General features: G+C 44.0%; 1 protein-coding gene across 2 annotated transcripts in view; it reads left to right on the top strand.

The window, feature by feature from the left end:
* The first annotated feature begins 3881 nt into the window (after positions 1 to 3881).
* Scg5 (secretogranin V) overlaps positions 3882 to 26279 on the top strand; it is a 44237-nt gene continuing 21839 nt past the window's right edge. For both annotated transcript variants that reach the window (XM_031371383.1, XM_031371382.1), the window contains exons 1-2: positions 3882 to 4003; positions 5428 to 5660. In XM_031371383.1, coding sequence (XP_031227243.1) covers positions 5435 to 5660 — 226 coding nt within the window. In that variant the 5' untranslated portion in view covers positions 3882 to 4003; positions 5428 to 5434. The remainder of the gene's footprint in view (positions 4004 to 5427; positions 5661 to 26279) is intronic.

Below are 26279 nucleotides of genomic sequence, written 5' to 3'. Positions count from 1 at the left end.
ATGTATGCATATGAATCCATGTAAGTATGTCTAACACATGTGTGCCTGTTCTCTAAGAACAGCAGTTGATACCCTAGATGGTTGTAAGCCATTATGTTGGTTCTGGTAACCAAACCAAAGCCTTGTATGTAGGATTGGGAACCAAACCTGAGTCCTCTACGAGAGCAACAAGTGCTTTTAACTGTAGAACAACCCTTCCACCCCAAAATTTCTGTTTTATTTTAAGGTTATTTCCGATGTTCATTATCTAGTAAAACTCTCTAGTCCTAAATCATATTCATCTGATTAAAACAGACTAGCCAGCCATGCATGCATTTTCAGTATGCTGGAATAGGTTGTGTAGATCTTTTACCTAAAGTTGATAAGAGAAATATTTTGGATTTTGGAATATTTACTTAAATTTTACTGGTTGAAGTGCTTCAAAAATTGAAACATTTTGAGCTAAGCTTTCCTGTAGATTTCAGTAGGTCTTTTTTTTTTTTTTTGAGACAGGGTTTCTCTGTATAGCCCTGACTGTCCTGGAACTCACTCTGTAGACCAGGCTGGCCTCGAACTCAGAAATCTGCCTGCCTCTGCCTCCCAAGTACTGGGATTAAAGGCGTGCACACCACTGCCCAGCGTTCAGTAGGTCTTTAGTGCCTGAGCAGATGCATTCAGGAGACAGAGGTGAAGGATGTGGAGATCTTAGCTCAATTTTTAGTGAAAAAAAATCTACAATTTAAGATTGAAGAATGAGTTGTTTAACTCTTTAAGAGTCCACATCATTTCATATTTGGGAGGTGAGAAAGTTTTAAAATGTGGTTTTATTTTTGTATTTCTTGTCTTATTTAAAAATGAAGATTGTTGCTAATCTCATGGGCTAAAAGATCAGACTGTTTACATTTGTGCTTTCTGAAGTTAAGAATGTACAGTAACTTCAAGAATTATTCTCATTTTTAAGTGTAAGAAACTAGTATTTGGGTGTTCTCATAAATAAGCAGGTTTTAATACACAAAGAACTAAAGTTCCTGTCTCAAAAACAAACAAACAAAAAAACAAAACTAAAGTTACTGGATTTCTGGGTCACATTCTACAATCACTAAGATCTTAATGTAGGGTTTTGAGAAACAGGCATAGGATATATATGATTGATGTTTTTATGTCTGTGAGTACACTGTAGCTGTCTTCAGACACACCAGAAGAGGGCATAAGATTCTATTACAGATACATATGGTGAACCACCATATGGTTGCAGGGAATTGAACTCAGGACCTCTGGAAGAGCAGCCAGTGCTCTTAACTAATGAACCATCTCCAGCTCATGATTCATGTTTTAAAAATACAAAATTTTAAATGGCACATGTCTAATCATAACTACTCTGGAGTCTGAGGTATGTAGGATCTTAAGTTGTGAACCAAATTAAAACATTTCCTTTCCTGCCATGGACTGCCCCAGCTGGGTATGGGAGTCCCTGGGATGTGGGTTCTCGAGGCCAGGTGGGTAAGCATTCAGTGGTGACAAACAGGAACAAACACAGAGGGAGTTTGAATCTGAGTGTATTTTGCAGCTCTCAAACTTTTTATCATAAAGAAACAGGTATTACAACAGTAAAAAGCTATGTTCAATGAAGCAATAGGACAGACATTGTAATAATCATTTGGCACCGCAAAATACAAAATAATTCAGGTATTACAACTTCAAAAAGATGTGTTCAGTGGAGCAGCCAGGTGGAATGGATATTATGATCATTTGATACATAAAAATACAAAAATCATCTAAGGCTAGTAGCAAATATCCAAAAACAAACTTAGAAATCTTCATAATCAGTTACTGTTTAACATCTAGTTCCTGTTCTTCTCTGACTCTTCAAAGCATAAGTTTAAACTTTTAATTCTATTCAAGATTTTCTTAAACAATATACCAAAACCTACTTCCAATGACACATGCAGCCATATTAAATATTACTGTGGGGAAAGTTATATTTATCAATCCCATCTTACACATGACTTATAAAGTGAAGCGCTAGTTTCTCCGGAGATGAGGTCATGTTTAGTGACTCCCATTTCAAGTGATGGTTTTGTACCCATAATACTCAAGATGTTAGTCTAGGTTATCAGGAACATGTCATAAACAGGAAAAGGAATAGAAAACAAAACAGGTGAGTTGCCAAGAGAATTTATCTACTATGGCTCAGTAAATAAATTTTCTTCAGCGAAGAGTTCCACAACCAGTTTCAGGAGGCCTCCCCCTTTTGAGGTCAACTGCCTCAGTCTGTGGAACTTGTCAACACAGATCCTACCAGAGGTGGCGTGGTATTTATTTATTTTTTTTGGTTTCATTGTTGGTTTTTGTTTTGTTTTGTTTTTTGAGACGGTTTCTCTGTGTAGCCCTGGCTGTCCTGGAACTCACTCTGTAGATCAAGCTAGCTTCGAACTCAGAAATCTGCCTGCCTCTGCCTCCCAAGTGCTGGGATTAAAGGCCTGCGCCACCACCAGCTGGCCCTTTTTTTTGTGTGTGTGTGTGTGTGTGTGTGTGTGTGTGTAAAGATTTATGTGTATGAGTACACTGTGGCTGTACAGATGGCCGCAAGCCATCATGTGGCTGCTGGGAATTGAACTGGGGGGGGGGGGCAGGGGCCCACTTGCTCCAGCCCCCGCTCACTCCGGTCTGGCTCTGCCCGGCTTGCTCCAGCGTACTTCGTGGTAGCTGCCTTCAGACAGAAGAGGGCGTCAGATCTCTTTACAGGTGGTTGTGAGCCACCATGTGGTTGCTGGGATCTGAACTTAGGACCTTTGGAAGAGCAGTCAGTGCTCTTACCCGCTGAGCCATCTCACCAGCAGTGTGGTACTTTCTATTTGCATTTTGTCAGCAATAAAAAGGTCTTCATACCCTGTCTCAGAAGTATACTATGAATCATACATTTTGGTATGTTTCCGTCAACTACACAACCAGCAACCTATTTTTCCAATGTTAAGTTGAATATAACTGAACTATGTTGAAGTCAACTTAAGAGTAAACTTACTTAATATTAAGTATTGTGTACCTGGATCCAGCCGAGTATTTATCATGTTGATTGAAACAGCATCCAGGGAACAAAAGGTTTTTCAAAGAAATTCCTGACTACAAGTCTCCCAGCTTCTATTCATTGCAGTAAAAAGTTAGTGGGTTTGCTGCTTCTAGCTGCAGTAAGAAAAAAAATCTGAATTCTAACCACATCCTAGAACTTACTGTTGACCGGAAGTTTCTCGAAGGCTTTTGCAGCATTGGTACTGTTACTTTCAGGGCCAGGAATCTCACAAGATCCCGGGTCCCACCGTTAGCACCACAAAATATAATACATTCCAGGTCTGTTTAGGTAAGTTCTGCATGTCTTGGAAGTGCAGTTCCTCATGGTGAACTTAAGAAGCAATGCTCCGGGTGCCCTGGGACGTTAAGGAAGGGTGCAGTAGAGGGAGCACTGTCACCAGAACCCCCTAGGACTTGGATTTTTTCTTAGTCACCCCTACCATTGCCACATTCGAGTCAAAGGCACGTTTTCTCTCTTAGATGGGTCTTTTTTATTTTTCTACCTGTGAATGTGAGTGTGGGTCGTGAAACTAGTTGGGGAGAGGGCTTAATTGAGGGGATAGGAAAGGAAAAGTACTAGAAAAGAGGTCTATGAAAATTCCAGCATGAAACCAGTTTGTATGGTAATCTTAAAATCTAGAAGATGGCAAAATTAAAAGATAATTTAGTGGTCTACGTTTAGGCAATTGCTTGAGACCTTAGGGGTCGATGGAGAAAGAGGGCACCCTAGAAACATCCAAGAGACATACAGACTGCTTCAGTTGGAGCTGAGTCAGGCTCCAGGCCAGAGACGCAGGCGTCTGCAATGCCTTTTAGGAATTCTGGGAAGGCCTCGTCCACCTGGCGTGGGCGGGGCCTGGGTGGAGCGAGGTTTCTGAGGGAGGTGACGCAGGAGCTATCCAGCACGTCAGCTCCCTGTTTTGACCCAGATTGCAAGAAGCTCGCCTGCGGCCACACGGTGAGTTCCGCAGGGATGCAAGTGATGCGGTCCGGCTAGTCATTCAGCAGAGAGCGGGAGTACTGGGGTTCCTTAGGTGGGGGAGTATGCCCTTCAGAAACCCTGGCTGGGGTCAAACAAAGGATGGATGCGGGGACTACAAAGGATGGTTATAAGTAAGGGGTGGGGGAAAGATTTCGGAGAGCAGCGATTGGGTAGTTCATCCGTGGGCTAGCCAGTAAAGAAAACATCCTGTTTTCGGAGTTCATGGAGAAAGATGGAGATGGTGGAGCCTGGTGCCCGCATCCAACCCTTTCATCACAGCGGTAGATAGTGCTGTTAAAAGAGCCGTCCTTGGCTCTTTGAAGAGTAAGATTTTAATGTCTGCGAGTTGCAAGGAAAGGCCTTTAGCTGCAGAAAGACAGATAAAATGAATTATTTGTTTTAGGGAAGATGTTTGGCTTGTTCCCTACCTTTCTAATCCCTATCCCCGTGAATGCTCAAAAGGGTTTCTTTATCTGGCTGTTGCCTTACCCATCCTAAAGAAGCAGCTGCCAGGGAAGCTGTGTGAATACTGTCTCCTTTCTCGGCAGGGTATTCCCGTTTGCCAACATGTAAGGCAGGTTGACGCCTCAGATTTTTTTCCCCACCATTTCACTGTCTTCCCTCGCCTCCCGCCTCCTTGCCACCTCCGCAAATCTTAACTCCCAGAACTGCTTACCATCGACGGGCTACAAGTGCAGGGGGCTTACTGTGTACCTGGCTCTGTTCCATGCTCCTTACATGATTTTGATCTTTATCTTCATGATAACTCTATAAGATATTGTCACTGTCCTTGTTCTGCAGAAAAGGAGGCTGAGAAACTTGCCCAAGAATACGTAGGTGGCGTGCAGTCAAGTGTCTTTCATGTTGCTGGCTTCTCACATCGCAGAGCAGGATCTGAGCTGGTATTCCTCTGCTCAGGATCTTCATGTGTTGCCTGTCTTAAGTTAAAACACCCTCAGCCACCACTCCTGAACTTTCTGTGGGTTGTTTTTGTTTGTTTTTACTGTTTGGGGTTCCCTAACTCCCCTTTGTTACTCCTAGCTTTCCTTAAATTGGGAAATCTCAAAAATTATCACCCTCCCTATTTCAAATCCAAAAGTGTGTAGATTGCAAGGATCACAGACCACAGATGTGAGAACGCATGCCCGTCCTTCCAATCCTCAGGTGTCAAATTAGAGGGACTTGCTTACCCTAGACTCTTTTGTCTTTTTATTTTCTTCACATAGTGGTTTCCTACCTGGTTTGGACGCAAAAGCAAACCTATAGGAATTTTTCATTTGATTCCTCCTTCCAGGGTGGTCCTTCAGCCTCAAGTTGTGATAATAGTTATATCACCTCAGTTGTGTTATGATTGTTACCTATTTTGGCCAAGTTATATAACTTGGTCCTTTCTTCTGCAGGTTAAAAATGCCTTCAAGGATGGTCTCTGCCATGCTATCTGGCCTTCTGTTTTGGTTGATGTTTGAGTGGGATCCAGCATTCGCTTATAGTCCGCGGACCCCTGACCGGGTCTCAGAAACAGACATCCAGAGGCTGCTCCATGGCGTTATGGAGCAGCTGGGCATTGCCCGGCCACGTGTGGAGTACCCAGCTCACCAGGCCATGAATCTTGTTGGGCCGCAGAGCATTGAAGGTATGCACTATTCCAAACTGGCAATGTTTCCATTGTATTTCTGAGACTACTGTCTCCATTTACAGGGTTTTTTGTTTTATTTGGGGGAGGGGGGGAGTTGTTTTCTTTCTTTCTTTTTTTCTTTTTTTCTCTTTCTTTCTTTCTTTTTCTTTTTTCTTTCTTTTTTTTTTTACTGGTAGAATCTTATCTAGACCAGACTTACCTTGAACTTCCTATGTAGCCAAGGATGACCTTGGGCTCCTGATCCTCCTGCTTCCAACTCCCCAGTGCTAACATGGGGCAACTTCATGTGATGCTGAGGGAAGAAGCTGGGACTCCAGGCTTCAGACTACATGCTAAGCAGGCATTCTATGGGCTAAGCTGCATCCCTGGCCCTATTTCCCCTTCCTGTTCAGCACAATGATACATACATAACACATTCATGAGAATAACAAGAGCACCGCTTGTGAATTTTTTCAGTTTTCCAAGTTCCTCATAATGTTCTTATAAAACCTTAAGTAAAAAGTTGTATTTCAGCTGGGCAATGGTGGTGCATGCCTTTAATCCCAGCACTTGGGAGGCAGAGGCAGGTGGATTTCTGAGTTCAAGGCCACCCTGGTTTACAGAGTGAGTTCCAGGACAGCCAGGGCTACACAGAGAAACCCTGTCTCAAACAAAACAAAACAAAACAAAACAAAACAAACAAAAAGAAAGCTGTATTTCATTTGCCTGGTGTTTACTTACATATAAGCTAAGAGCCTTCCCCTTGGGAGTGGGCAGTAGGTCTTATAGCAAAATATGAATTCTCACTTTGGGTTCTCCCAGAAGCCACATCTAGCATGTACTGTTTCCGATGGATTCCTGACATATAATTTTCCCTACTATGATTGCCTCACAGTGCTGTCTGCTGAATGCTGTGAATAGTGTTGATATATGATCCCCTTTTCTGTCTTGTTGCCGTCACTTTGAGCCGTTGATGTCCCTGTGTATTTTGGTTGATGTTTGATTTCAGGAGTAGATTAGCCCAAAGAACTTGAGTCGGCAAGCATGCAACCTTGGCAAACGGCTTAAATCAAGATAAACCAGATAAGACTCCTTGTCACTCTTTGAGGGAGAGTCTAAACTCTAAATGGCACCAGCCACCTGTTCCTGTTTATTTAATTTTTTTTTTGAGTTGGTAAATATCTGCTCTCTCCACTAGTAAAGTGCATGGTTAATCACTCTGCTGTTGTCATAGGAAAAGTTCTCCCTGGTATCAAAAGCCTGTGTTTTTTCAGAGCCTCATTTTATTCACTCTGCCAGTATCCAACCGTGTATTGTCCTCCATATGCACTTTGCAGGATGTTGGGACCCCTCTGTCCTACGTGGTCCAGGCTACCTGGGAGAAGGGAACCGGCAAAAAGTCATTACGGTGTATCCTGATATGCACTGCTTCCATGGAACAAAGAGTAGGAGATAGGTCAGGAATAGGGCCCATAAGGAGAGGCTTCTTAGGAGAGGTTTCATTTGACCTGGGTCTTGAAGTTTGCATAGGAAATGCCCAGAGGAGCATGGTGAGAAGGCGCAGAGGAAGGAAAGAGGATGGATTATAATAGATTGGAGTTACAGACTTTCCATCGTTAATCTTGAGGTAATGAGCTGCCATAGCAAAGTCAAGACTCCCATAAGGGATGGGTATTGACTTGTGCTTCCATTGACTATTGCTCTACCTCGAATTACCACAGTGTTAGCAGTTTCACAGGACTCACATTGTCTCCCAGTTACTTCTGTTCCGACTTTGGAAGTCTCTCTCCATTCCGAGTCAAACCAAGGTGAATTCTGATGTTGACCAGCAATACAGCCGAGCTGGTGTGGGAGCTTTTAAGAAGCTCATTAAGGTGATTGCCAGACTTCGTTTCCATGCAGTTATCAGCTGAAGTTCGCTCTTGCTTGATGGCTGTCAGCGGAGCCCCTCAGGAAGCATGCTGCCTCACATATTCCTATGAGGAATGTCCTGAACAAGAGTGTTCCGTTGTGACATTTTACTCCTCCATCGTAAGCCCCTTTAGTCTGATAAGAGTGATACAATAGAGTCCTGGGAGTGACTGCCAAGCCACCTTTGTCATCTATGATAGCCAGTTATCTCCAGTCTCCACCACACGCAAGGGTGGAGGATCTTGTATGCTCAGCTGGTAAGAATCTTGGAGCCATTTAGCATTCTGCCTCTTATAGCTGAGGTGGAAACTGACAAAGAGAGTGGGAACAAACCGAGTAAATACAAACCCTGAGCTTTTCCCAGTCCATCCTGGATTCTAGTTGGATGGCTTGGTTCTTATTTATGTGAACAGGTCATTATTTCAGCTTGCCCATTTGTCTGTACTGTTCAGAGACTCACTCATACCATGTGGAATAGCTCCTCCCATTCTCCTAACAGCATCAGAAAGAATCAGTTAAAGGTTCTCCCCTCAATTCTTATAGAGAACATACACAGTACATGTATTTCTGTGTAAATTTCAACACATTGAATTTAGTTGTTATGAGTTATGTTACCAAAGCTCCCTGAATTTAAGGGCCAACTCCATCGCTTCCTGGTGCTGTCATCTTTTAATAAGTTATTTCTTTGTTTCTATTTAGCTCAGGCATGCCTCCGTAGGTACCTTAAAAACAGTTGAGTAGCAGCATCTTCCAAATGTAGAAATTCTAGGCCAAAACCAAGACAAAAGGACAAAGTAAAGACTAATAGGAAGTGGTCTTATGTAAAGGCAACCTCATGAGGTTGATGGCAAGGGAACTAAGTCTGTGCCTCATGCACACTGCTTCCTTGCTACGTGTGATCTCAGCAACCCTTATGGATGAAATAAGGCTTCCATCACATACAGTCATGTGAACTGTTAGTAAAAAGGCCACAAGGCCTGGCCTCTGTGTGCATTAGCAGCAGCATGAGGGCTGTACTTGTTTGTCAGCTTTTATTTGTTGTTTGAAAGAGGATCTCTTATAGCTCGTGCTGGCCTTGGACACTGAATGTAGCCAAGGATGACCTGGAACTTCTCACACTCCTGCCTTCACCTTCTGGGTTTCTGATCATCTTTCTAACCGCTCATCACCAACTTCGGTCAGCATCTTTCCCCAGCGGCCGGGGCAGATCTCTGTGACATGGCTAAGTGCTACCATTGTCCCTTAGAAGCAGGTTGAGCTAGCAGCTCTCCCAGGGACAGACTCAGAGGGCTGTTGGCTGAGGGTGAGGACTTGGGAGAGTAAAAACTGTCTCTGTTGACTGACACTCTTCCTGGATTGGGGTTAATCAAACCAGGACAGATATTCTAGTCCTTGAATATTAACAGCCTCAGGTTAAAAATAAGAAAACCAAACAACGGCCAGCTGCTCTCCTAAAGTGTCAGATGTTTCTTCCTTCCACACTTTAAGCCACTGAATACTTAGCACTGTGATAACACTAAGTCTCAAAATACTAAAGCAGATGTTATAAATATCAGCATTGGATGGTTATAAATTATACTTCTATGGTTAAAATATATCAAAATATTTTTATAACACATTTGGAACCTCAATTGAATTCTCTTCAAAATAAGGAGAACTGAAACTTTTTTTAAAAAAACATATCAAATGTGGGTGGTGAAGTCCTTCGTAAGGTGGCATTACTGAAAAGGCAAGTAGGTTTTTTTTGAGACAGGTTTCTCTGTGAAGTCCTGGCTGTCCTGGAGCTCACTCTGTAGACCAGGCTGGCCTCGAACTCAGAAATCCGCCTGCCTCTGCCTCCCAAGTGCTGGTATTAAAGGCGTGCACCACCACTCCCCAGTGGCAAGTAGGTTTTAAGGAGCCTATGTTTGGCCAAACTTGATGAATAAAGGAGGTGCAGTACTTCTACCCTGCCACAGGGTGGCAATAGCTGCCTCCCAATCAAAGGCTGACAGACGGGCGGGTGGGAGGTAAACATGGAAGAGCAGAAGAGGAGTCTCACTTTGTTTCGGGATAGTCTCTGCATTTAGGAGGAGGAAGAGGAGGAGGAGAGGAGGAGGAAGAAGAAGAAGAAGAAGAGGAGGAGGAGGAGGGAGAGGAGGAGGAGGAAGAAGAAGAAGAAGAGGAGGAGGAGGAGGAGGGAGAAGAGGAGGAAGAGGAGGAGGAAGAGGAAGAGGAGGAGGAGGAGGAGGGAGGAGGAGGAAGGAGAAGAAGAAGAGCTGTCTCTTGGTCCAGATAACTTTTCTAAAGCTAGCTTCTAGTTTTCCCTATTCTAGAGGGACCAATGTTAATAGGTGTTTACAACTCACTTTGCCTGCATCAGGGTCTCCACTTTGGCCTATGCCCTCTGAGGCTACCTTGAAATCAGCTTCACAACTGAAATTCTTGTAAAAGTCCTTGGAAAATTATTTTAAACATCTTGTGTGGATTATCTGCCTGTATACAAGTCTTTAAAAGTTTTAAACACATGTAGGATGGGGGAGATTGATTATCTTTAAGGTACTTCATGGTGTCTGGGGAGGCATGAAGATGGTACTAGAGAGATGCTGGGGAGAAGGAGGACTTTTTGGAGTCCTCTCCATGTCAGGAGTGGCTGAGGCTATAGAGTGGACAAGGTGGACCACGTAAACACTGCTTATGGGGACAGAGCACCTAAGACAAAGTCCGAATACCTCAACACAGAAAGGCCAGGTAGACAAAATCCGCAAAGGAAAGTGGGGCCTGGGGAAGTAGCTCCGTAGCAGGGCATTTGCCTAGCTTTGTCCTGAGTTTGAAAAACAAGTAGGGAGGGTGGGAGAGAGAAGCCAACAGAGACTGATCAGAAAGACTGAAGCATAAGGAGGACCAGAAAAAGAGGAACACCCCTGTCCTGTCTTTGGCATACTATGAAATATGGCCATACAGGAGTTATTGGAGCTTTAGACAGGGTCAATTGTGAAAAATTGGGGGCAGGGGAAAAGCCCACATTGCAGAGGATTGAGACAATAATGGAGGGGAAGGCGTGGAAGATAGATGATCAAACCTTATCCCCAGAATGGTCAGGTCAAGTCAGAATGGTAGAAGGATTGGGAGTGGGTTGTGATAAAGAACTGGGGGAGATTTTTCTTAAGTCATCTATTTTCAGATGTGAGCGTGTCAAGGTCATTTAAGTATTGGTTGCCAGGGATCACTGTAGAAAAGAGTTGAAGATGAAGAACAGGTAAGGGAAGCCTCAGTGAAACTAATCTTAAAAGACATTTGTTTTTTCAAGACTGGGTTTCTCTGTGTAGCCCTGGCTGTCCTGGAGCTTACTCTGTAGACCAGGCTGGCCTCGAACTCAGAAATCTGCCTGCCTCTGCCCCTCCCAAGTGCTAGGATTAAAGGAATGTGCCACCACTGCCCAGCTTAAAAGACATTTTAATGTCCTTGCAACAGTGTGATAAAAGTACAGCTTAACTGAGTACACAAAATTATAAGGAAATGTGAATTACCTCAATAAGACAGTTTGCTAAGATCAATAAGACAGACCTAAGCCAGATGTGCTAGCACGCACCTGCAATCCAAGCACAGGAAAATTGAGTGAAGGCAGGAGGATCATAAATTTGAGGGTAGCCTACTTTAGACAGTTCCAGGTCAGTCTGGGTCCGTAATTTGGCCTTGTCTCAAACATAAAAGCATAAATTCCAAGTGGTAGACTCAGTAGCTGTAAGCAAGAATACGGTACTTTAAAGAATAAGCAGAAATTGCCACTAACAATATAAAGTATTGGTTCATCCCCCAAATAAATACGATTTTCTTATGGTATTGTCTTAGCTAGGATTACTACTGCTATAATGAAACATGACCAAAAGCAACTTGGAGAAGAAAGGGTTTATTTAGCCTACATATCCACATTATAGTCCATCCCTGAAGGAAGTCAGGAGTTCAAACAGGGCACATACCTGAAGGCAGGAGCTGATGCAGAGGCCATGGAAGGATGCTTCTTACTGGCTTGCTCCTCATGACTTACTCAGCCTGCTTTCTTATAAAACCCAGGACCACCAGCCCAGGGATGACACTACCTGCAGTGGGCTGGACCCTCTCCCGTCAGTCACAAATGTCCTACAGCCTAGTCTTATGGAAGCCTTTTCTCAATTGAGTCTCCCTCCAATCAGATAACTCTAGTCTCTCTCAAGGGGACACAAAACCAGTGGGCACAGATGTCAAAGATGGGCATAGAAAAGCAGCCAAATTAGCAAGGTGAAATTTAATGCACAACAGCTGCTAACTTAGGGAAGTTGGTTATTTGGAGCTCAGCTTGGCTTCACCTGACCAGGTGACTTGGTCTACTGCTCCTGCTCACAGCTCATAAACGTCTAGATCAGGCCCTGGCTGAGGTGTTGGATGAGAGCCTGCTTCATGTTTCTCAGGTAGCTGAGATGGCAGAGGGGAGGGAGAACTCATGGAGGACACTTGCACCATCACCCACATTGGGGTTCAGACTTCAATATGTAACTTTTAAGGGGACATAAACACTGAGTGCTTAGTAGAGCTAGTGCCCACCTGTGGGTTCAGGGCTGTTCCACTGAACCCCGCTTCTTATGAGTTCTATATCCTCACTCACTCTTCTAAATACCAAGTCCCAAATGTGTGCAGCCTTCGTGGAGAAATAGCATTTAAACCATGCACTGAGCCCATTTCGGTGACAATAGCCTGAATGGAACAAGTGGGGACAGTGCATTTTGTTGCCTCTAAATCCTTATGAGGTTTAAAAAACATACTTCATTTTTTTTTCTAACCCTTTTCCTCCCATCCTACTTTCCATATGGTTCACATGAGAGTTTGGCAGGGAAAATAAAAACCTAAGCATAAAAGACTACACATTCCTCCCTTCCCATTTACTCATCAGGCACCACTTCGAGGCTGGCAGTGAAGACTCCTTGCCCCTTCCTGGAGTGTGGGCTTCACCCAGGAGGCTTCTTGGTTCCTGGTGAACTTTGGCTCTTGGGTTTTTCCTGTTGGGCATTATCTATGCAAAGTCCATATCTGTGCAAAGCCCGTGGTGTTTCAACTAGGACTCTGTGTCATGTCACCTGATTCATACCATCTGGAAAAAGACCCAGGCAACAAGAAGCGTCCTGAGTCAGCTGGGAAGCCGCAATGAAGGATTTCCCACAGATAATTGACAAAGTGGATTACATACATGAAGGAAGCGGAAGAGCAGTTACCAGGTCTTATGTAACATTCATGGTTTGCAGAGCTGCTTTCCTGTAACCTGTCTTATTTGATACAATCATCCTAACGATGGAGACTGTTTATGCTTTCCCACAGTGGCTTGGGTTTTTTGAGTTTGTTGGCAAGGCATCTATGTTAGGTTTGAGTACATCTATCCCTGTAGACTTGTGTAATTCTGGGCTGTTTAGTTGAGAAATGAATATGATGCGAGGCATTATGGTAAACCACAGGTGATTTGGGTGGCTGGTGTTTCAGGGACCTGAGGCTATAGGAAGCAAATGTTCTGACAAGTTTCCCTCTTGGAACAAATTGGTGCAAACATCTTGGTCACCGCAGTCCATAAAGAGTTGGTGAAGCAGGCTGGGTTAGCAGACCACAGTTAGGCATGGCAATTAAACCTGAGTGTGCACACTGGCCACTGTGCACAGCATGCCATGTGAGTTTTAGCAGAGGGAGAGGCATGTAGAATTTGGGTTTGGGGTGGGGAGGGGTGAGAGGAGGATGGATTACATAGCTAGCAGGGTATACACTGAGACAGGCTACTCTAAGACAGTGACATCTACCACACAGTTTACTTACCCAGTCTAAAAAATGGAGATGAGCTGTCCAGTCCATCTCTCAGCGTTGTTGCGACAACCAAATTAAGGGACATCAAGGCACTTTGACAAAGGTAAAAGTGTTCTAGAGAAACGAAATGTATTTGTTTGCTTGCTTGTTTACTGAGGCCTGGAATCCAGCCCAGGTCCTTGCCCTTGCTAGGCAAATGCTCCACCTCTGTGCCGTTTCCATCTCACAGAGCACTACCATGCTTTCTACTTCTGCCCTTCCATATTCATTTCCAGTTATAAGTAGCTCAAGGTTTGAAAAGTGATCCTATCTTCCAGTTCCTGTGTCCTGCTGAGCTCAGGCCTGGGACAAAGCACTCCCCAATCATTGCCTCTGAATCTTAAGAGGAATCATTTTCCCTGGTCTTGTATGTACCCTGTTGATGGTGACATAGGAGTTAAAAATCACGGGGCTGCAGGGAGGATCAGGGCTTTGTGAAGATGAGTGAGTAACAACTTTCTCTCTCAGAGTTGCCTTTCCCATTTCTTGCTTTTGTGACTTTATGATCATTTCAGCAAAAGTTCCAAAAAGTGGAACATGTCACAGATGAATATCAGGTGCTGCTAAAAGACAAGTGTGCCAATGAATTAGGAATCTGGCCTGCAGTGGACTGGAAGCAGAGTGTCTACTTGCTGGCCTCCCTGGCCATTAACACCAACAAGCATCCCATCAGAGGACCCACTAATGCATTTCCACTTGTGTTCATTCAACAAGTAATTAGATTCTTACTTTGTTCCAGGAACTGGCCTTCATAGGTTTCAAAATCAGTATGCACTTCTCTTTTAGAATATTGTAGACCAACTACAAATCAGGCATTGTCTTAACCTCTTTATGAAGGATCAGCTCTGAGCAGAGGAATATAGCAGTGTTCTAGAATATGAGGGCACGGCAGGTTTTGATTGCTGTGCTCTTCCTATGCCAGCTGAGGTTCCCGTTGGTCTTCATTCAAGAGCCACTCATAGGAATAAGAAAGATCTGGACTATGTTTTCACTCAGCACCTCACTCCAGTGAAGTGGGCTGGTCAAATGAGGAATGGCAAAGAGGAGGAACAGGCCCATCCAACATTTCCTACCCTGACCTGCAGCCCTAGTTTAAGGATCCTGAAAGCGAGGTAGGGAAGGGACACGAAAAGCTTAGTACTTGTCTGTAGTGTACTGTGCTAGAAGCTGAGAGTCCTATACAGAGATTATTACAGAAATGGTTCTGTCAGGGCCAAGGCTTTGAACTAGAGAAGCTGCCATTGGAATCACCACCACCACCACCACCACCACCACCACCACTACCACCACCACCATCATCATCATCATCATCATCATCATCATCATCATCATCATCATCATCATCATCATCATCCTTGAGCAGAGTTTCTGTGAGGATGTATATCATGGAGACTTGGGTTTGAGTAGCAGAAGGAAAGAAAAAAACTTTTTAACCATTGTGTCAAGATACAGAATGGTTATGGGGAAGGGGAGGGCAGAAAAGGCCATTTGAGACTGTCACCAGGTTTGTCTATGTCAGAGCAAAGGCCACATGAGGCAGGTGGTGTATACTGCCCAGCCTCTAAGCACAGGGAAACGGCCTCTCCCAGAGCCCACCTTGTACTAGCCCCTTAGAGCTTCCATGCATCTGGTCATCGCCTCGGCAACGGCAGTAGTGGTCAGTGGCGTTGGCTGGGCGGACAGTTCACGTGTTTCTGTTCTCACTGGTCAGATCCATGCGCAGAGCTCACGAGCACCCTCAGAATACCGGAAGAGAGAGGCTGGCGTCTCTTCAGCTTGGTGTTTCTCAGCATTACTCAGCAAAAGTCAAACGCTCCATAAAGCGAGCCTCTCCCTTTTCCAGGCAGCTGTTCACTTGGACACATTTGATTATAAACTCCCAGAGGGGCGAGCGCAGACCCATTCTGGCATTTTTAGAATATCCTCGGCACACAGGTGGGGGAGGGGGCGCTCAACCCACAGGAAAGAGAGCTGACCAAGGCAAGGTGACACTTACCTAGGGGCTGAGATGACTGTGCTGAGCAGCTCTCCCAGGAGGGGGACTCTGGAACTGGTAATCATCCTCCACAGGAAGGCAGAGGGGACAGGCAGGGCTGTTGGCTTGCCTTGAAGAGGAAGGCCCAAGGGACTTCCCTAATGCTATCCTCCTAGTGGGACAGCTCAGCAGGCCTCCCTGAGCAGTTTGAATAAATGTGAATGACTAAAGTTTTCCCTCCTCAAGCAGTGGGAACGGATGAGCATGCTGGGAAGAATTCCTTTGCTCTAAACCAAGGAGCAGTGCCTGTCTCCTGAATCCAAGCAGCTTGTCTCTTCCCTTCTTCCCATGTTTCCAGGCCTTCAGCAGATGGTGGGAGGAACCATTTGTTGAGTCTGTCCAGACCCTGAATAGTTCTTGGTCACTGAAGTGTGTAAAAACATGGCAACGATGCAGGTGCTATTGTCTAAACATGTTTACAAAGAAAGGGGAGAAAGATCAGTTCTTCTGACAGAAAATGATACATTGCACTAATACCGAGAGGCCTTTTCTTTTACTGTGTGAGCAGTGAGTAGGACTGTTGGCATCGGCTCTCATTTAACTAGGTCTGTATACAGCACGCTGGAGCCTGGTAAGTGCCTCTGGCTTTTTTTACAGGCAAAGTTTTGGTGCCTTGGGGTCTGGGCCATGGACCAGCAAGATGTGGCTGGAGGCAGGGAGTGGTCGGCTCACTCCCAGATGGCCAGATGGGGAAGGCTGGCTACAGTAAATTGTCAGTACCTATTCGAATTCCTCCTGAAGTCTCCCTAAAGCCTTCTCCCGCCCCTGCCTCAGGATGTCTGTATTGTTGAGGTTGCTCAGATCACCTCCCTACTTCTCAGGGAGGACATTGAGCATGTGAGGGGTTAAGAGGCAGAGTGTGTCCTGCTCTGGATAGCAGCAGCAGCAGCAGCAGCAGCAGCAGCAGCAGCAGCAGCAGCAGCAGCGCTGTTCGGATGGAGAATCAATAAGAACGGGGGAGCACTTGGGTTTTGAGCTCTGCTTTTAATAGAGTGTGCTGCATGTCTAGAAGCAGATCTGTAGAGCTCATTCTGTAAAGGTAAAAATACAAAACCCAAATGGCTACATGAATCCCAGAAGATGTGTATGCAGCTTTTGTGGCTAATGGAACATGCATGCTGACACAAATGTTCCATGTCCTCTCGTGCCCTCATCCCTTTCAGATACTCTGCAGCCTTCTAACCATGGGACATACCTAGCAGGGCAAGAGGCCCGTCTTTTGCTTGCATTGCCCCCTGTACTCAGAACATATGCCTCTGTGAGTTCTTGCTTAACAATAAAGTAGAATGGTGAATTCTTTTTCATCCTAACTACCCAGTGTTAAAGCTCTAAAATCTGGAGGAAATATGATAGCCCTTATCTAACCTCAGAAACATGTTTGAGGGGAGCTGGAGAGATGGCTAAAAACACTTGCTGCTCTCTCAGAGAACCAAGGTTCAGTTCCCAGCACCCATATGGTGGCCCAGCATCATGTATAACTCCCGTCCAGAGACCTGATGCCTTCTTTTGGCCTCCAGGGTACTGGGCACACGCACATGGTATGCATACATATATGTGGACAAAACATTTATACACATAAAAATAAATGTTTATGGTTTTTAAATACTTGAAATAGATAGAGATTCCATGAAAAGGCCAAAAAGATCTGTAAAATACTTATTCAAAGGGAAATGTTTTAGTAGAAGGGAAATAATCCCCATTTTGTGTCTACTGTGGCCCAGTATGTTATATATTACAATTTTTGTCCTCATAAGTCTTATGTGGGTGGTTGTATTTTACAGTGGGTGTGGTTGAGAAGTGTGCAAAGACAGGACAAGGACATAGAATCTAGATTTGGCTCACTTGTATTTGCATCTAGAGCAGAATTTGCACCCTCACCACTGTTGATACCTAGGCTGCAGTATTTCCCATTGACAGCCTTCACTCCTAGCCTCTGCCCATTACAGGTCAGTAGATTTTCCCCAGTGAGACAACTAAAAACATCTTCAGTTGATTTTAAATGTTCCTCACAGGTTAAAAATCTTCTGTTGAAATTCACTTCTCTGCAATGTATATGTGCATGTGTATACCTATGTGGATGCATATGTATATGATGTATGTGTACGTATATACATTATATAAGAGTGTGTGTGTGTGTGTGTATGTACATATATCTCTCCTTCCTTTTCATCTCTTCCTTCCCCTATCTGTCTCTTCCTTACCCCTGCACATTCGAAACAAGATTTAGGAAGGAACTTTAAGAACTATAATTATGTTTAGACTTTTCTTGTCTTAAAGGTAATAAAAGCATTGTGAATCATTACTACAAAATATTAAAGATTATTAAACTCTTACCACTTAGGAGTTCCATTTTTGGCATCTGTTTAGTTTGTTTGTGTTTATCATGTGTGTATGTGTGTGTGTGTGTGTGTGTGTGTGTCCCTTTTACTGTGGTGATTTCCTCATAATGGTTAGCCTTGAAAATAACCCTTCAAATAACGGCATCACAGCTATGTGCAGGAAGGTTGCTGGAAGCTGTGTGCGTGTGAGTGCAGAGGCCAGAACACAGGGTCAGATCCCTTGCAGTGGCTGTCAAGGAAGGTGTAAGCTTCCTGGTGTGGGTGCTGGGAACTAAACTCAGGTCCTCTGTAAGAACAGTAAATGGTCTTGTCCACTGAACCATCTCTCCTGCTTTCAGAAATAGCATTTATCTGTAATTCATAGGTAATATGCCAGCAAAATATGTTTCTATATCTTAACAAGTTAATGACATTATTTTTAGTAACTGCACTATTATTATATAAATATACACAGTGCAAACATTCCACAAGCAGTGGCTACTTAGAGTTTTTCCAATTTATTACTTTCATAAGTATTTCCTTACTGACTATATATGCACATGACCCTTCATGTAGATTCTTGATAAATTTCCTAGGGTGTGCATATCAGAGAAAAGAATAATTTGACCAAACTCTATACATTTTTAGGCTCTATTTCCTAACTACTGTCAAGTTGCTCTCAACTGTTTAACCAATAGCTGTAATGTTTTTCTCTCCCTCCATGTCCTGCCTCCCTCTCTCCCTCTCCTCTTCTTCTTTCCTCTCCACATGGGCAGCTTTTCCATTTGTTTTCTATCAGCCTTGCCCTTTAAAAAACCCCTTGAGAGGTAAAACTGTTTTAATTAGTATTTATTTCGTGATCTACAAGCCTGCATGTCTTTCCTTCCATGTGTTTTTCTTATTCTTTGAAGTGTTTGTTATCAAAATGCATTACTTCTTCACCAGATATAAGTGTACTTGACCCTTTTGTATTGCCTGCCTTGTGTGCCTTGGGTATTCACATACAGACTTGTAGCAAAAGTTTTTCTAAGTTTTTTAGTACAAGTAGAGTGTGACCCTGGGGTGACTATCCGGCAGAAATCATGGGATTAATTGTGTATGGCCACCAGGTGGCGCCATTGGCTCAGAATAGAATAGTTGCTCTGGCAAGTAGGAGGCTATCAATTGAACCGTGGTCATAGCAGGGCTAGGTGGCAGAAGATCCTTGAGAGCTCTTTGCCTGCATAGAACACCACTGGTCGGGTTTGTAACTAACCTGACAGTAATCATGAGTGGGCCCGATACATTTGTATGTGCTCTGGGACAAAAGGTCAGGGCCATTTCTGTTTTTGTTTAAAATATGGGACAGCTGTGTCTTACCCAGTACATAGTTGCCTAGTAAACGGTACAGTTCCATGGTTTTCAATGTATTCATGTCACAACAATCCATTTTAGAATATTTTTGTTATCCCAGAAAGGAACTTTATCTCTTTTGTCATCCCTGTCCTTTCTCCCACCTCCTCTCCCTTTTCCCAGTACCCCAAGGGCACTGACTAATCTCAATTCTATCTGTGGGCTTACTTTCACAGTGATTTTACATAAACGGAACCTCCTATAGGTGTTCTTTGTGATGAGGATTCTGTTGCTGTAGGCTTACCAGTACTGGCTGACCTGACTTCCCGACAGGAGGCATGCCGCACTCTCAGGGCTGCCTGAACCAGTGATCTTTCTTTATGGTGGCTCTTCACTGTTTAGCTGAGAATGCTAGGATGGAAGATATCTGGGCCCTGGGCCTCCCAGGAGCTTGGGTTTGGTTCACTGGGCATCTATGGCTGGTGAAGCTTGTTTAATAGTAATTCTCATAACTCCACTGACAACCAAGCTGGCAGCAGTGGGGAGGTCAATCTGGAGAGCCAAAAGGAAGGTATGAGAGAAGCAGGCCCTTTCCCTGAGACCCGCTGGGCCAGCTCCAGCTTCAGTCCCCCTGTCCCTGAGCACGCTGCAGTGCTGCTCACTGTCAAGTGGTCATCCTTGACTTAGCCTGACAACAGGACATATCTGAAGGCCATCAAAACTAATGACATCAGTCTTACTTACTGTTCAGCTGGCAAGAATCTCAGCACAGCATAGCAGGAGGAATACTTAATCTGATGCCTGAAGCCTACCAGAAAATTCCACTGACTGGTGCCTGGGGCTGTTATGAATATCCAGTGAGAAGTGACACACTAAAGCAAACTGGTACATAAGACAGAATCAAGGGACAGGGTGGGACTTTTGGGAACTTCCTATCCACCCACTGCATTTCATAGTAAATTGAGTCTGAAGAGATGACGTTCTCTGCTGAAGGCCTATGACAGCTGTTGATGGAAGGTCAACCATGGGTCTGGGAGCCACAGCTTCACTTCCTCTTCTCTTCCTTTGCCCACCCTTTCCCAACTCCCTTCCTTGGGATCAAAAGAATCAGATCCAATCACTTTTAACTTTTCAGAATTGAGTAGACTTAAAGACTCATTTCTCCATGGCTACAGATATACTGGATCTGTAAATATTTGTGCTGAATGGGTATGAGTTGAAATAATGGCATCTGAAGAAATCATAGATGGCTTTAGCAATCTTGTGCAACTTGGAAACGCATGTCAAGAAAAACAATACAAACTTGTATTTCAGAAGGACTGGAATAGATGGCTCAGTGGTTAAGAACACTGACTGCCATTCCAGAGGACCAAGGTTGAATTCCCAGCATCTACATGGCATTTTATAAACTGTCTCTAACCACAGTTCCAGTGCCCTTTCCTGAACTCCACAGGCATCAGACATGCACATGATGCATAGATTGCATGGAGTCTAAGCACCCATGCACATACAATTGAAAAATAATAGTCATGGCCGCAAGGCCTTTGAAGCAGTGCATGCAGTTGAGGGGCCACATTCATCTTCCCCGTCAGTCTACTGCTAGGACTTTGTAAAATTGGATAGACCTTCTGTTTATAGAAATGACACCTGCTGTACTGAGAAGCATGTCATAACCCTCTACTCTCAAGGAATAAAGACAATCCTAGAAATAGACATGTACTGAACACCCGTTCCATGTGAGGAATACCAAAGAGAGCGGCGTGGTCGGGAACGTGCTGCCTCACGCAGGATGCATGGTACTGAAGCCCGGGAGAGGTTGAGGCCAGTGTCCTTCCCAGCTACCGGCGTCTCAGTTTGTTCTTGGAGAATCTTTCAGAGTCATTCTTCTTCTTCTGCATGCTGTGTCTGACGGGGAGTTAGATCAGCATGAATAAAGCCACTTAGCATTGAGGGATGAGAATATTCTCAAAAGTTTACATGGATTTTTGAAGTTCTGTGTCACGGGGCCAAGTCCCTTAAATCCACATCACTGTCCTGAAGTGAACAGAAGGAAGATGTATGACCAGGGTGGCCTTTCCCCAAAGTCTACCTGATGTCCCTGAAATAATAGAACAAATGCACACCCCAGTAACCTATGCCAACATCATTCTGGAAATCAACACATTCATTCCTTCTGTCTATTTAAATGATAACGTCAGCATTAGACCTTTTTTCCCCTTTGTTTTTACCCCGTTTTCTGCCACTTCCCAAGTGATACGGCTTGGCAGTAGAGATAATTCCAGGCTCAGGAGAACTTGGTTATTTGCCTCCCTCATTTTCATCGTTGGGTCTGGGTCGACTGAGTTTCTGTGAAGAGGACGATGGCCAGAGATGTGGAGTGGAGTCCCATTAGGTAAACACTGCAGCGCCATTTTCCCTTCCTCAGAACGTCCCTGGATGGCAGGGAGACCTGGCCAGGGACTGTGTGTCCAGCCATTGCAGATGCACCAGCTTGGATGCCAGTTTTAGTGTTCCTCGGAAATGAGCACAGTGGATTCACAACACCTCCATGAAGTCCAACCCGGAGGGCTCCCGAGTCTGTGGTCTGAGGTGCGCATGTCCATTTCTGATGCCTTGGCCAATCCCATCACTTGGGCATCACTCCCTAGCTTGAATCACAGGTTGTAGACATCTTCAGGAGTGCTTCCTGAGTAATTCTAAAAGTTTAACAAATCCATCCTGAGAAAAAAAACAAACAACAACACAGAACAGCAGAAAGCTATTTAAAACATGGTTTTAATTAAAAACATCTCTTCTTCAAAATCCTGTATGAGCCATTAAGAGAACTTCCCAGTAGAAAAGCAGTAAAAGCCACTCCCAATAGGGATTTTCAATCTTTTAATAATTAGTTGGTCTTGGGGGGAATGAGGCAAGACTATTTCACTATCTACAGGGACACATGAAGTGTCTCAGCAGGCAAAAACACATTGCTGTGCAAGCCAGGAGACCTGAGTTTGAGGCTCAGGACCCACATGAATTTGGAAGAAGGAAACAGACTCCACAGAGACGTTACATATACACACACTCCTGTGTCAATACTCACAGCAATATTAAATAAATCTAAAACCTCAACCATGCCCCATACAGTGCAAAGACCGTGTGTGTCAGCCTACAGAAAAGCAACGCTGCTGCTTGTTAGGTCTTGTCCAGGAGGCAGATTACAAAAAGATGCTCACAGAGACAGAATGGAACCTTCTGGATGCTTGTCTCCTACATAGATACTCTGTCACACTGCAGTGTACCTGTTGCTCCTGCACACTTATTTACTTCTGTGTCCCCTCATTGTGCCTTTAGTTATTTGCTCATCTATACCTGAGTCTGAGGGAAATAAAATGGGCATGTAATAAGTATGTCATTGTTATCACCTGTTTACAGAGAAGGACACTAGTACTCAAGGGGGTTAAGAGCATTTGTCACATAAGGCTATAAGTTGTCCATGTCCTATGCATTATAAAATGATGACCATAACTGAACTTTATCAAACATTTAGTATTGGCCAGAATGCATGCAAAATGCCTCAAGAAAAATATTTTATTTTATCCTGATGCCATCCCTCAAATGTTGGTATTTTTAGTGCCTTCATTTTACACAAGAGGCCTTGCAGTCATTGGATGGAGCCAAGACTCAAACTCAAGCACTCAGACTACAGAGGCTGTGCCTTTCAGAGCCTACAGCAGTGTTCTCTGCATGCCTGCCTACTCCATACATGGGTTACCAGCCCCATATGGCTGCTAGGCAGGTGCCAGATGGGTCACCTAAATTGCCAGTTTCCCTAAGTACAAAGCACACAGAACATACTGAAAATAGTGTGAAAAAAGAATGTAATATATCCTAATGATAGTTTTTTTTTATGTCAACAGTATGTTGAAATAACGGCAATTTGGTTATATTGAGATAGACTAAAATGAATTTATTGACATTTTTCATCTGTTATAATGAAGCTATCAGACAACTTTCAATTATATATAAGGTTTCCATTACATTGCTATCAGGTGGATTTTCAGTATACTATTCCAAAACATACAGAGACTGAAACTTACGAAGACTGAAGTTGGTGCTCCTCAGCAACCTAGCTAAAGTTTTGGTTGGGATGGTGGATTGGGAAGTTCCTAAATCCTCTGTTATTTATGGACTCAAATCTCCATTATTATCATGTGTGGATATAAGAGAAATCAAAAGGACCAGATGAGCGATGTTTCCCTTGTCTCTAAGGGGAGCTCTCCTTGCTGACTGTGTCCTGCCTGCCATCATCCCTCTCCTGGCCTCCATAGCTTGAAGCATCATACCCCGCACCCACCTCTGCCATACCTTTCAAATGTGTTTCCTATCCCATGCCTCTGGGTCCCAGCGCCATCTGTAGTGTCTGACATATAATTGACAAATGACAAATACCCAGTCCTTTTGTTTGGTGTGTTGTTGTTGTTGTTGCTGCTGTTTTATAGCTAATGACAATTGCCAGGCCGAGATTATGTGGGTACAAAAGGAAGAAGCTGGGAACATTTATGGAGATGGGAAAGCCACAGGCTAGAGGGACATCACCAAAGCTTGGTTAGAGGATTTATTTTAAGCATTTCGACTCCCAGCACACACATCACATGCTCTTCCTACTCCCCTCCTCAGGACAGATTTTTTTTTTTTAAAGTGGTGATAGCTGGTAAAAGTCAGAAACAGAAAAGAATGTTCTGTCTGTCCAAAATAAATGTTTGTGTTAACAATTTACAAAGAATACTTACTTATCTGCAGCAGCTTTGGGAGGAAAGAAGAGATTGCTAATTAATGTGGTTATTACGTGGTAAGGTCAAGTTAGAGTACTCTGCTATGACTCCAAGACCTTCTTTGATCCAAACTGAGGCCCTTGTCTTACATTGAAGACAGGGTTGTGGGCCAGGGATGGACACCGACATTTGGAATGATTATTTTTCTAAGCTGTGTACACCTAGTCTATGCTAGTGTGGGGCTTTATACCCCCAGGGTAGCTGGCAGATGGGACAGTGGTCTGGTATAACAGAGCTGGGTCCTGTCACCTCTTAGGGCCACTTGGTGTTTGTACTCTGTCTTGACCATGTACTCCCTGTGTCCCGTTTCCCTTTAGAAGTCCAGGATAGCTGGAAAGCTGACCCTGGAAAGAGACCATTAAAGAACTTTGGGTCTGAGACAGAGGGTCACATCCGCTCTCTTGGAGCCCTGTGTCTACCCACCCTCAGTTCTCCCCGTTCCTGCAGCTTCTGTGACTCTCCTTTCTATGTTGAAGTTTTAGCCTTCTCAGAGTTTGATCTTCTCTGATTATGACTTTCCGAACTGTTTCTCTGGGCCTAGTTTGGCCTCTGACATCTGCTTACCTTGCTTTCTGTCTGTCTACCAAGCTCAAATTGGCTTTGTACACGTCCCATACCCAAGACCATGACACAACTCCACTTGACTTGTTAGCTGTAAACCAGAGGGTCTGGAGTTCCTGTCTGTATATCACTGCTTTGATATTGCCTTAGAAGTCTTTTAAGATATAGATATATTACACAATGGGTTACAGTTGAATCACTACTCATTATTGTGGAATGACATAGGCCTGGAGGACAAAACTGCTTTGGACAAAGGATGTCATGGATGAGTGCAGCTTCAGACAGCAGAGTGCAGCAGGGGTAGAACGGGATGCTGGGGCATTGATATTAACACAGCCTCTTTCCTAGTGTCTCCTGTATCCTCACCTAACCACAACCACCTCTGCAATAGATGTGCCACTTTGTTTCCAACTACTACGGATACTGATACGTTAACATGGGTTCCACTCTGGTGAGCCATATCATTTCACACGGAATCAGAATTAAAGTTTTTAAAGCATCAAAAATGGGCCATTTTATCTCAGTATAAAGATATGTTGGTCTCTATATAATACGATGAGTTGATCCTTTATTTCAGACAACAAATAAAAGTTCTATGAAGAAGGTGAGCACGTCTGCAAATGACCTACTCACAATGGCTTCTTTCTAACCTCCCAGGTTCTTAAGTCTCCTAGAAATTGTCTCATGTCCCAATTATTCTGTTTGATTCTTGGCATTTTGTATGTATTGAGAGAGGCAAGGCTCAAGGTGGCTTCACGAAAATGAAATTCATAGAATAAAACCTGAACTTTGGCAATCGAGTAAACAGCCAAAACAAACAGACTTTGTTGAAAGAAAAAAAAAAGGAGTAGACATTTTCTGTTTTTGAAAAGCAAGCAGTGTCTAAGCAAAATACCTTAAAAGTGAACTAAAAAGCTTTCCTAAAATAAACAGCTTTGCCTGGGGATCCTAAATTGGGACCACATGGAGATGGGAGCTTACAAATGCAGTGCACCCTGGCTCCACAGTTCTGCCTCCACTGCTGGTATGCCTTGAGTAGCTCTGTAGCCTCCGGTCTCGAAGGAGCCCTTGGGTTTTAGATCCTCGTAAGAGAAGGAGCAGGCAGAAGAAAGAAAAGGAATGAAAACAAATGTCTTCCAACCCGAAGCATCTGAAGAAGCAGTTCCTTGTGGGGATCTGCCGGACTCACCCAGTGCAGATCTCTCTGCTGCCTTGTGGGGCTGAAGCTGCGAAGGCCAGGTTTAAACCTGGGGGTGTGGTTCAAGGAGTGTAAGCCCACTGCCCCTACCGTGTGGCAGATCGAGGAGAAGCCCACTGGGCGTAGATAAAATCATTCCTTGGTTTACCAAGTGCTCTGTGCTTTGTCACGAGTCTAAGGAATGTAGTTATTGTCTATTTTAAATATCTTTCATTAATAGGAGATGGAGTCCCCAACATCTATGTTGAAGCGTGAAGGGTGGCATGCTTATTTCCTCCTGCTAGAAGCACATCTCTCTCCCACCATGTGCTCATGGTCTGCCCTATCAAGTGGGCATTTACATTAGATGCTTGTCCACGTTGACATCTTCTGTTCCCTTTAACTAGAGGGCAGGTTCCTTATGAGTGGGGAACTAAGGAGGTTTGGGAAGGACTACTCTGAGATCAACGAGGAGAACGAGTTCAAATGTTAATTGAATTGGTTTTAACTGGTAGGGGCTCAGATGTTATCACAATGTGCCAATAGCTTTGAGCTGGTATTGCTTAAAACCTCAAATACAGGACTATGGTCTTTAGAATGAAAGACAGTAGGATATTAATTGTGGCTCCATGAGTTGCAATGTTAGGAAGG

Source organism: Mastomys coucha, unplaced genomic scaffold, assembly GCF_008632895.1.
Source record: "Mastomys coucha isolate ucsf_1 unplaced genomic scaffold, UCSF_Mcou_1 pScaffold15, whole genome shotgun sequence".
NCBI classification, from domain to species: Eukaryota; Metazoa; Chordata; class Mammalia; order Rodentia; family Muridae; genus Mastomys; species Mastomys coucha.
The sequence above is the reverse complement of the archived record's forward strand: the minus strand, read 5'-3'. Positions and strand labels throughout refer to the sequence as shown.